This window comes from Cynocephalus volans, chromosome 3 (genome assembly GCF_027409185.1).
Source record: "Cynocephalus volans isolate mCynVol1 chromosome 3, mCynVol1.pri, whole genome shotgun sequence".
Classification (NCBI taxonomy): Eukaryota; Metazoa; Chordata; class Mammalia; order Dermoptera; family Cynocephalidae; genus Cynocephalus; species Cynocephalus volans.
In genome coordinates, this window is record NC_084462.1 from 143,207,038 (window position 1) to 143,219,594 (window position 12,557).

The 12,557-nt window shown below is 34.4% G+C and overlaps 1 protein-coding gene across 1 annotated transcript in view; it reads left to right on the forward strand.

Moving 5' to 3' along the window:
* Positions 1 to 12,557, forward strand: part of MNAT1 (MNAT1 component of CDK activating kinase) — a 232,228-nt gene that overhangs the window by 69,936 nt on the left and 149,735 nt on the right. The window contains exon 4 of the mRNA XM_063090923.1: positions 6,521 to 6,624. Within this exon, the coding sequence (XP_062946993.1) occupies positions 6,521 to 6,624 (104 nt within the window). The remainder of the gene's footprint in view (positions 1 to 6,520; positions 6,625 to 12,557) is intronic.

Genomic DNA, 12,557 nt, shown 5'->3' on the forward strand with positions numbered 1-12,557 from the left:
AGCTTTACTGAATTTGTTTATTAGGTCTAGGAGATTTTTGGTAGAGTCTTTGTTAAGTTTCTCTCTCTCTAAAACTGTGTCATTTGCAAACATGGAAAACTTGACTTCCTCTTTTCCAATTTGGAAGCCCTTTATTTCTTTCTCTTGCCTAATTGCTCTGACTAGGACTTCCAGTACTATGTTGAATAGAAGTGGTGTGAGTGGGCATCCTTGTCTTGTTCCAGTTCTTAGGGGGAAAACTTTCAGCATTTCCCTGTTCAGTAGGATGTTCACTGTGGGTTTGTCATATGTAGCATTTGTTGTATTAAGATACTTTCCTTCTATACCTAATTTGTTGAAAGTCTTTATCAAGAAGGGATGTTGAATTTTATCAAATGCTTTTTCTGCATCTATCAACATGATCATATATTTTTTTCTTTCATTCTGTTGATGTGATGTATTAATTTATTGTTTTGCATATGTTGAACCACCCTTGCATTGCTGGGAGAAATCCTGGTTGATTATGGTGAATAATCTTTTTGATTTGCTGTTGGATTCAATTTGCTAGTATTTTATTGAGGATTTTTCCATGTGTATTCATTAGAGATATTGGCCTGTCATTTTCTTTTTTTGTTATGTCCTTGCCTGGTTTTGGTATCAGGGTAATGCTGGCCTCATAGTATGAGTTTTGAAGAATTCCATCCACTTTAATTTTCTGAAATAGTTTAACAGGTATTGGTATTAGTTTTCTTTAATGTTTGGTAGAATTCAGCCAAGCCATCTGGCCCTGGGCTTTTCTTTGTTGGGAGACTTTTTATTACTGATTTAGTCTCCTTGTTGTTGGTCTGTTTAGGTTTCTTTTTCTTCTTGGTTCAGTTTTGGTAGGTCATATGTGTCCAGGAATTTATCCATTTCTTCTTGGTTTTCATATTGGCATATAGTTGTTCATAATACTCTCTGATGATCCTTTGCCTTTCAGTGCAATCTGTTGTAATGTCTCCATGTGCATTTCTGATTTTATTGATTTGGGTCTTTTCTTTCTTTTATCTAGGTTAGTCTGGTTAATGGTTTGTTGATTTTATTTATCTTTTCAAAGAATCAACTTTTCTTTTGATTAATCTTTTGTAGTTTATTTTTGGTCTCAATTTTATTTCTGCTCTGATTTTTATTATTTCTTCAGTTATTTCGGGTTTAGTTTGTTGTTGCTTTTCTAGTTCCTTTAGGTGTATTGTTAGGCTGTTTATTTGAAATGTTTCTATTTTTTTTGATGTAGGCATTTATTGCTAAAAAGTTTCCTGTTAAAGCTGCCTTGGCTATATCCTGTAGGTTTTGGTATGTTTCTATCTTCATTAGCTTTAAGAAATATTTTGATTTCCTTCTTATTCTCTTCTTTGACCCACTGGTTGTTCAAGAGCATGTTGTTTAATTTTCATATATTCGTATACTTTCACAAGTTCTTCTTGTTGTTGATTTTGTTTTATTCCATTGTGGTTAGAAAAAAACTTGATATGATTTCCATTTTTTTGAAGTTGTTGAGACTTATTTTGTGACCTAACATATGGTCAGTCCTGAAGAATGTTCCATGTGCTGATGAAAAGAATGTGTATCCTGCAGCTGTTCAGTTAAATGCTCTGTATATGTCTGTGGGTCAATTGTCTTGGGAGCTGGCTCACTGGGGATGGTTTACAGAGGCAGGGTTACTATGCTGCTTCTCTGAGCAGGGGTGGATCTGCCATGGGAACATCAGTCAAGCTGTTTCTCACTCGGATGCATGTGCATGTAATGGCTCAAAGATTCAGGGGTGGGTCTTCCATGGGCTGAGCTCTTTTTCTGAGCCATGGATGTGGGTGCACTTTGGTTTGGCTAACTGAGTGCCAGTATGCTGGTGGTCCTTATGCTCAAGATCACATTGCTAATAAATAATGAAGCCATATTTTATACATGTTTTTCTCACTCTGAGACCATGGAAGTAAGCTAAGAGAGTAGTGAGTGAACTGACTGTAGAACATTGGATGCTGTGGAGTAGTCGGAGAGAAGCAAAAGTAGGTTGGGGCCATTTTTTGAAGGATATTAAAGAAGTTTGAACTCAGTCTTACAGATAGAAGGGTACTATTGAAGATGTTTAAACCCGGAGTTGGTAGAGTAGCACAAAGGGTCAGTGTTTGAGGATTCATAAACTGGAGATTGAAATTATTTTGTTATATAAATTTCATTATGAGTCCTTTGAACATCACAAATATAAATTTTAAAATTATAATTTTGAATAATACCATCAAAAATTTATAATAGAAGGGGAATACATGAAGATGAACTTTCTTATGGCAGTAACAATAGACAATGGCGGTTATGACAATCTGTACATAAAAATTCTTGTTCCTTTTGGCCCCAGGGTTTATCTCAAAGGTCTGTTCTTGGTTTTATAATAAACAGATTATTCTTTCGGTGTAGAGAATACTTATTTTAAAAGGGTGAGAAAGTCCTAAGGGCTTTAATTATAAATTCTGGATGTCAAAAAGACTTCAAAATTGTACTTAAATAACATTAAATCTTTCAGAATATACAATAGGTTTTTGTTTGCTTTTAATACTCGACTAAAAAGGCAGGTCAACATCTGAGCTAAACCAGTAAGCAGATAAACGGTCAAATGATTGTTATAGAAAATTAGCTTCTATCCCTTTTTCTTCAAGGCTATTATACCAACCTGATTCACTGTGGTATGAATGAGACTTGCATCATCTGAAAAGTTTTAAAAATAGTATTTCAGTTTTATGGTTCTTACTTTTTAAAGAATTTAAGAGGATTGTATTATTTATGATTATGATTTATATCTGTTATATTGCTATTTTACTTTCTAAATTAAACAATGAAATGAACAAATTGGTTATTTTACTTTCATTGGAATTCATCATAAGGTTTTTAGTAAGTATAAAGGAAATAAATTGTATATAGACATATAAATTTCACTTAGATTTAAGTTTACCTATTTTTGGATTCTATTTAATAGAAAGTTTAAACCAATAGTAAACTGTACTGCTTGCTGATAAACGGTGGTACTTTTTAAAATTGCTCTAAACATTCTAGTAAGTTCAAATATGATATCAATTTGATTTTTTTTACTTTTCAGAAGATGCATACCAGAAGAAAGCAAGATTATTTGTTCCTAGAGTTTTGATTCTTCCTTCTTTGCTGTTTTTAAATTTGTAATTATGTTATTTTAATCAAATCTACAATTATAAAAGTAATTATAAATGTTAGCATTAGTTTATTATTTTTCCCTCTTGTGATAATTCAATAATTGGAAACTTTTTTTTTAGTAGACTTTATTTTTTAGAGTAGTTTTATGTTCACAGCAAAATTGAGCAGAAAGTACAGAAAATTCCCATATATCCCTTGTTTCCACACGTGCTCAAATTCCCCCACTTTCAACATCCTGCAGTGGTGTGGTATATTTATTACAGTTGATGAACCTACACTGACACATCATTATCACTCAAAGTCCATAGTTTACATTAGAGTTCACTCTTAGTGTTGCACATTTTATGGGTATAAGGATATGTATCCACTATTATAGTATGATACAGAATAATTTCACTGCCCTAAAAACCCTCTGTGCTCTGCCTTTTCATTCCTCTTACACCGTTAACCCCTGGCAACCACTGATGTTTTCACTGTCTTCATAGTTTTGCCTTTTCTAGAATGTCATATAGTTGGAATTATATAGTATGTAGCCTTTCAGATTGGCTTCTTTCACTTAGTAATATACATTTAAGGTTCCTTCCTTCATGTCTTTTCTTGGCTTTTTTAGCTCATTTCTTTTTAGCACTGAATAAAATAGTCCATTGTCTGGATGTACCACGGTTTATTCATTCACCTACTGAAGGACATCTTGGTTGCTTCCAAATTTTGGCAAGCAATTATGAGTAAAACTGCTATAATCATTTGTGTGCAGGTTTTTGTATGGACTAAGTTTTTAACTCATTTGGGTAAATAGTTAGGAACTTGATTGCTGGATTATATAGAAGAGTATATTTAATTTTGTAAGATACTGCAAAATTGTCTTCCAAAGTGGATATACCATTTTCCATTCCCACTAGCAATGAATGAGAGTTCCCGTTGCCACTGTTATGACTGGATTTTTGCCTATCTGATTATAGTAGAAATGATAGGAGTGATAAAAAAGATAAATCAGATCTAGAATGTGCCCTCAATGAACATTCTAGTAGGTCAAACAAGATGTGTACATTGAAAATAATTATATAGAGTGAAAAGTGGATAAGTGCCAGCAGAATGATATTAGGTAAATATATCGTGGGCATTCAGGGATGGAGAGACTAACTGCAAAGTGAGTTACAAGGAAGAGCTGTTGATTAAGTGGGGTGTAGATGGGTGGGTCAGACGTGAATATTCACAATTGTTCCAGGTCGAGTTGATTCTAAGATGGACCCTGTGGGTTAGAGGGAAAAGTTTGATCACAGGTACAGAGATAAGAGAGTGTGTGTCCTGTATAGATGCAGAATCGGGCTAGTGGTGGTTTTCAGGCATTGTGAGAAAAAAACACAACTAGCATTGTAGATAAAAGTTCAGGTTTTGGAATCAGATAGCCTAGGTTAAAATCCTGGTTCTAACATTTACTAGCTAGCTGTATGCCTTGGACAAGTTATTTGGTATCTTTAAACCTTATCTGTAAAGTGTGAATAATAGTACCTATCTCAAAGATTAAGTGAGGTAATTAGGTTAAATGCCTGTAAAACATATTCCATAGATGTTTGCTGTATAGAGTGTATTTTTCAGGCAAAATTTTGAAAAGGAAGTCCTTCAAGCAAACAAATGAGAGGAATGCTATTCTGGTTGGATCTGGTAGATATTGAGGATAGAGGTTGTGAAAGATCATTGGATTTGGTGGCTCAGAGGATGGCCTATTAAATACAAGGGGTAAGTTGTGAGTGGTTGACAAAGATATTAACTAATGCATCACAGGTACCTTCCTGAAGGCATTGCTTGTCTGGAGCCTCCCTCTCTTACTGTTTCATGTCAGGACTGGAGTATCATTTACAAGGAATAGCCCATATTGCATCTTAGCCAGATTCCTTGATTGACCACCATTAGTATTTTCTACATTGTGTTAAAATGCTGGAGAAGTAGCTAGAGGGCTGTTTTTCTCGTTTTCTCTCAATACTCCCAGAGTTTTAAAATTGCATGTAATAGAATTGAATAGAATTTTGTCTTCTACCAAAATAAGCCTGGATTTTCAACAATGATTATGATAAATTGATGTTCTGAAATAAATTGGCATTTTGAGGAGATAAAAGTGAAATTATGGATCAGATTGGTCTTTTGAGTCTGTAAGATGGCCTCATCCAATAAAACTGGCAACTCTATGTTGGTCCTCCAGTATTACTTTTCAACTCTTACAGGCTTCTATAAACCAAAAGTCTAGGAATCATTTGAGATGGTTATTAGAGGAAAGAGTGAGATGGGGAAGGAATCTTTAGAAACATAGGGGGTAAGGTAAATCTTTTTTGTTTGTAGGATAAGAAACAGGAAGCATTGGTAGGTAATTGGAGAAGGGTTTGAAGGGCTATGGAGAAGGATTACAGGGGAAGCTGAGGGAGGTCTGAATTGAATTGCGGAACAGGCAAGTCTTGTGGATTCTTAGGCAGATGTAAACTGTAATGGATGGAGTAGTGGGGCAATACTTTTATAATATGAGTTCATATGTTATAAAAAGATATAAATATACATATAGTTTTTAAAATTTATATATGTAAACTTGGAAGTATGGCATTTATAATTCAAATTATTTTGAGTTGGAATTATAAAAGGACAGTTCTAACTTTCTGAAAGCTTAGAAGTGTCTGAACGTGTCCCCGTGGTTTTTTTAAGAAATTATCTTAGTCTAAGTTTTGGTGCCAGTTTATCCTTTTACTTTCCCTCTTAAGTTTCAACTCTTTTCTATTTCATACTTTTCTAGGTCTAGACTACATGGAAATAATTCAAGCTTGTGCCTAGTCATGTTGGAAACAGCTGGAATGTGAATAAAACCTTTTTTTCGTTGTTTGACATAAATTATACAAATATATGATTTTTTTTAAACTCTTGGATCATTTTTCTGTTTCTGGAGCAGAGATTCTTTTCAGTTTTGATACTGATCAGTATAGTGGATCCTAAACTTATTCTTTTTATTTAAAAAATTTAAGCAATCTTTTACGTGTTTTAAAAGTTAGAGTGGGGACTATAGAAACCAAATCTAATGTGATTGTGGCAAGCAGATGTCTTAGGTTTTCTGGAGTGATCCTGATATTTCGATACTCTGTGTGATAGTCTGACAGTCTGTCTTTGTATTTGGCTCAGAAAACATGATCGCCATAAATAGAGCTAGTCTCTAAATTAGGTGGCAGATTAAAGGATATAAATAGAGCTATAAGGAATGGCAACCCAATGAATGAGAAGTCACTGTGGTGAATATTTATTTGGCTTTTATTTTTAACCCAAGATTTATATTAAGACTGTATTTCATGTCATTGTTTCCTTTCTGATGTAGTTTTCAACTTGACCAACAACGTGGATTTGGACAACACCAAAAAGAAAATGGAGATATACCAAAAGGAAAACAAAGATGTCATTCAGAAAAATAAATTGAAGCTGGTGGGTTACTAAGAATTTTCTTCTTTTGAATTAGGAACAAATGCTTCCACATGATGCTTTAAAAAGCTATCTTCCTTTAACACCAGTTACATTTACAAAGAATAGAAATAAAAGTTAGGCCCAAAATATTAGTATATGTTATATAGGCATGTACGTAGGCAGGCATACATTACTGTAGCAAAAACAACTTTGACGGCATTATGTTAGACTGTGCCTTCTTAAGGAAGTGGATCTTGTAGGTAGGTGATTGTTAATGCTAGTTTTGCCTGTCTATAATTCCCTGGTAAGTATGCATTTGGACAATGGTCACAAAATAAAGGAAGTTCAGTTTTATCCATGGACATTAATTTCTTTCTCATCTAAAGGAAGGGGAAAACTTAGACAGACATTGATGGAGCTCCCAAGAGGTAGATAAAGAAAACAAAGATGCTGTTTATTAGAAACTAAAATGAATTCATGATTAAATCAGTGGAACAAATTTGCAAGCTAAGCTTAACTTTGGTTTTCCTAATAGTTACTTTTTTGGTTTTGCTGAGATAGTAACATTTCCACATGTAAAAGTAATTTTGGTTTGTTTTACTTGATTTAATGTAGAACATTTTTTTTTGTTGTTGTTGTTGTTTTCACTTTGCACAATCTCATTTATTTATTTATTTATTTAATTTTACTTCTCAAAATTCACTGTAGTTGATTTTCATGCCCCTTTACCCATTCCTCTCCACCCTCTCCCCTCCCCCCCACCTCATATCTGTTCACTTTACTTAAATAATTCAAGGAATTTTTGTGGTTATTCTGTCTTCTTTCCCCCCACCCATCCTTTATTTGTTTGTTTGTTTACTTATTTATTTTTAGCTCCCACAAATAAGTGAGGACATGTGGTATTTCTCTTTCTGTGCCTGACTTGTTTCCCTTAATGTAATTTTAATGTAGAAAATTTTTTGAAATACTTTAGGACTTAAAATTAAATTATTAAAATGTTTTCTATAAAGAAAGGATAATTGTATGCATGCAGAGATGTAATTGTCTAATTGATATAACTTAGCTATCTTTTTTTTTTTTTTTTTGCACAACTTGGCTTTCTAGTTTTGGGGGAAAGCAAAGGTAATTACTTTTGAGGTACTTTATCAGGAATTTGTAATCATCATTAAAAATGATACAAGTATAATTGGATCATGTAGCTTGTATTTTTGTCTGTGTGTAGAAGGGACTTCCTCCTTATAGTCTTATAGTGTTTCATTTAGGCACTTATTTCCAGCCATAAGGCTGTCAAGGAATTGACACTATATTCTCATTCTATTCATACCCAGCCTGGCTTCCTTAAAAAGGTATCTCATTTCTGAGTGCATCAGTGTGCCGTAAATGTTACTCTCCTTGCCCAATAGCCTTCTCTGGGTACATGAGAAGATGCATGTAAAATAGGTATGCTTTGCATTAGCCCTATTTAACTCAGTAATGGAAGGTTGTTCTTTTCAAGTTCTTTTCAACTTTTTATCTACAGTTTTAAGCTAAGAAATAATATTGAGAATTGCAATAAAAGAATAATCTAATTCTAGACTCTTTATTTTGAAGTAGGAATTACTAATTATCTGAGAACTTTATAATGATAGGTCATTGAATAAAACAGGTACTTTATTTCATGCATGTTACAATGAGATTATTTGTCTTACTTTTATTTTTCTGTATTAATGTCTAGCACTTGGATGTGTTATAACTAAGAGTTTTGGTGAGTAATTCATTATCATTTATTAATTGGTCATTCTGTGCTGACTATTCTACTTGTTAGTGATGCTTACCTGGGAGTTTGATATTGATATAAACAGACTTAGGACCACATTTTTTAGGATGGTGCTAATTAACATGTATCAGGAACTATGGTCTTGTTGGATAGAGCGAGCCCTGAAGTGGTCCATGAAGCATGGGCTAACTTACATGGCTGATCTTTTTTCTAACCTGAGGTAGCAACTTGCCTTTACTGTCTCTGTGAATTGTGAAGTCTCACTGTTCCAAAAATACTAGAATTGTATCAAAGAAGAAAAGAAAAAAGCACACTCTTGCATGATTAGGCACATAAAATGACCCGTTTCTGACATAGAGAAAATATTATTGAGTTGCCCACTGAAGAGATCTTGTTTCATGCAGCTGGCACTTAACATCAGTGTGAGCATGGAAAAACTGAACAAAGGAGGTCTAATCTTGAAATAGAGTCTTAGTGAAGATTAGCTTAATTTTTATTTTGTTTTCTCGTGAGCAGAAGAAATTGTGTAGAATGTTTAACAATTTGGCAAAAAAAATTCAGTTCAATAAATATTTGAACATTTGGTAAGAATATTGTATACAAAGATGAATATGAGTTTTCATTCTCTAGGGACCAGGTAATTTCAATAAAGTGTCATAAGCACAAGGAAGAGCTATGTGCCCGTTATTATGTGAGCACAGAGGACGGATACCTAATTCATTCTGGAAAATTGGGAAAGGCATTCCAGGAGAAATGATGCCTGTATAGATCCTTGAAGGATGAGTAGAAGTTACCCAGGTGAAAAAGATGGGACAGGGGTGGGTGTAGAGAGGTTGGCACATGGACATTCAGGCAGAAAGAAATCATGAACAAAGGCAAGAAGGCATGGATAATCATGGAGAGTTCTGAGAGTTTTAAGTAATTCTGTACTTTTGAAGTCTGAAAGAGAGGGCTGAAGTTGGAGAAGTAGAAAGGGCTTAGGATCACATAAGATCTTATGCACTGTGAAAACTAATTTGGGCTTATATAGACCAGCTGTTTTTAGGGCTTGGCAGGTGAAATTTTCTTCAAATGAAAGCTTACTCAGAATACTCTGGTTGAAGTGATAATAGGATGAGGGACAGGCTGGATTCTCATCTGGTCAATCTCTTCTTTAGTTTACCTTAAGTCATCTTATTAGGGAATTCCCTAGGTTCCTTAGAGCAATGTTATAAAAACCATTTGTTGATGATTGCTGTTGAAGCATTTTATGCAAGATAGTAAATAAGGTATTGTACTTATTAGGATAGATTTAGTGACTTTGTGGGATTGAATTCAAGAGGGGCAAGCCTGGAGTCTGGCAGACCAGTTGAGTTCTCATTCAATTATTGCAGTCATGTACGTAAGTTCCAAGATGACTAAACAAGGAATGGAGTGGTAGGCGTGAATTGGAGAAATATTTTGAGTTTAAAATAGTCAGTCCTATTGATGGTTTAGAATGGTGAGGTGAGGAAAGGGAGGATGATGGGTAAGGTAATGCCATTAGGAAGAATAGAGTGACCTTTAGTCTTTCAAATTGTTTTATTTATCTCAGTCCAATATCTTCTTCAGTGTCCCCCTAATGTTTGATTTTTTTTTTTTATTTTTGGATTTGTTTAATGATCACTATTTTCCTAGTTATTTAGTCAGCTAGATAGCCAACCAATATTTATTGAGGACTATGTAAACCTGAAAGAAGAAACTGAAGCAAAAGTATAAAACAAAAAATTTATTTGGGCCAAGGTTTAGGACTGCAGCGTGGAAAAACACCAATTCAAGTTGCCTTGAAATTGTACTCTGCCTGGCAGCAGTTACAAACAGATTTTAAAGGGAGAAAGGAAGAAGTAAAGGGGCAGTTTCAAAGTTGTATGCCAGGGATTTGCATTGGTTTGCTAAAATAACTTGAGATACTGATTGGCTATACATTGCTCTTTCCATCATAAATTCCAGGAACACTGTGACAAAAAAGAGTGAGGGTCGCATTTTACAGAGATTGGACTAAGATTAGATAAGGCAGTTTGAAAGACTAAAAGTCACTGTGTTCTTATAGTACTACCTGACCCATCATCCTCCCTTTCTTCAGTAGGACTATTTTAAACTCAAAATATTTATCTAATTCATCCCTAACTCTCCATTCCTTGTCTAAGTCATCTCTGAACTTATCTACATGGCTGCAATAACCTTTGGGTGATCTGTATTTGTTGGTGGTACCAGCTTGTCTACTGAAAATGTGCTTTTTAGTAATTTTCCGACACGGGCGAGGGGAATGTGACTGATGGTTCATCCTCACATCTCTCTGGGCCTGTTAAATTTAGCAGACTTTGCTCTTCTTAGATTGTTCTGAGTTACTTTCTTTCTCACCTAGTATGTGCAGAATACTCATATATTATATTTCTGTGAGAAAACTGAGACTATGAGTTCCTCAGTTGCCAAAGCCAATAGACTCTATTGGTCTGAATCTCATTTGGCCCCTGGGCAATGTTTTGTGAAGGCTTTTTCTCTTGCTGTTGAAACTCTTGCCTTATGAGGAGCTACTCCATCCTCCTTCTCATCCTGGTGCTCTTATCTTCTTTCATCCTCTTATGAACCTTATTTTCTTTCTGTCTCATAAATACAAGTTTCTCTCAGTGGTTCTCTTTATGCTGATTACTTTCAAATGTTTCTGCTGTCCATTGTTTTTCTCCTGAGCTCCTACAATTATATTATGTAATATATCTGCGTATCTCTATATGGTTTTTAGATATTTCTTCCCGGATGTATTATAGGCACCTGTAATTCAGTATGTCCTGAACTAAGCTTTTTATCTTCACTCTCCTACCTGTTTTATTATGTTCTTTTTAAAGCTGCCTTTTATTTTATTGTCATAAGAACATTTAACACAGTATTGACTCTCTCGACTATAGGTACAATGCTGTACAGCAGATCTCTAGAACTCGTTCATCTTGCTTAACTGAAACTTTATGCTCAGTGATTAGTAACTCCCTATTTCTCCCTCCTCCTACCCCTGGCAACCACCATTCTACTCTTTGATTCTATGAATTTGACTATTTTAGATACTTTATGTAAGTGGAATCATGCAGTATTTGTCTTTCTGTGAATGGCTTATTTCACTTAGCATAATGTTCTCAAGGTTCACCCATATTGTCACATATTGCAGAATTTCTTTCCTTTTTAAGGCTGAATAGTATTTAGTTGTATGTGTATACCACATTTTCTTTATCCATTCATTTGTCAATCAATGGACATTTAGGTTGTTTCTACATCTTGGCTATTGTGAATTCCTACAGTAAACATAGGAATGCTAATATCTCACGAGCTCCTGATTTCAGTTCTTTTAGATAAATACCAAGAAAGTGGGATTGCTAGATCGTATGGTAGTTCTATTTTTAGTTTTGTGAGAAACCTCCATACTCTTTTCCATAGTGGCTGCACCATTTTTCATACCCACCAAAGGTGTGTATGTATTCCAATTTCTCCACATCCCTGCCAACAGTTAATTTTTTTTCTTTGATAATAGCTATCTCTAACAGGTATGAGGGGATATCTCATTGTGGTTTTGATTTGTATTTCCCTGATGAGTGACAGTGAACATTTTTTCATATACCTGTGGCCATTTGTATGTTTCTTTATAGAAATGTTTATTCTAGTCCTTAGCCCATTTTTAAACCAGGTTGTTTTCTTGCCTTTGAGTTGTAGGAGTTCCTAGTATATTTTGGAGATTAACCCCTTATCAGGTATATGGTTTGTAAATACTTTTTCCCATTCTCTAAGTTGCCTTTTCACTGTGTTGTATCCTTTGCTGAGCAGAAACTTTTTAGTTTGCTTTGGTCCTACTTGCTTATTTTCATTTTTGTTGCCTGTACTTTTGGTATCATATTCATGAAACCATTGCCAAAATAAATGTCAAGAAGCTTTTCCCCTATGTGTTCTTTTAGAGTTTTACATGTTCCAGTCTTATGTTTAAGTCTTTATTTTGGATTGATCTTCATGTATAGTATAAGGTTCCAATTTCATTCTTTTGCATGTGGATATCCATTTTTTCTAGCACCAGTTATTGAAGAAACTATCCATTCCCCATTGTGTATTCTTGTTACTCTTGTTGAAGATCAGTTGACCGTGTATGCATGGATTTATTTCTGGGTTCTCTATTATGTTCCCTTAGTCTAGATGTCTGTCTTTA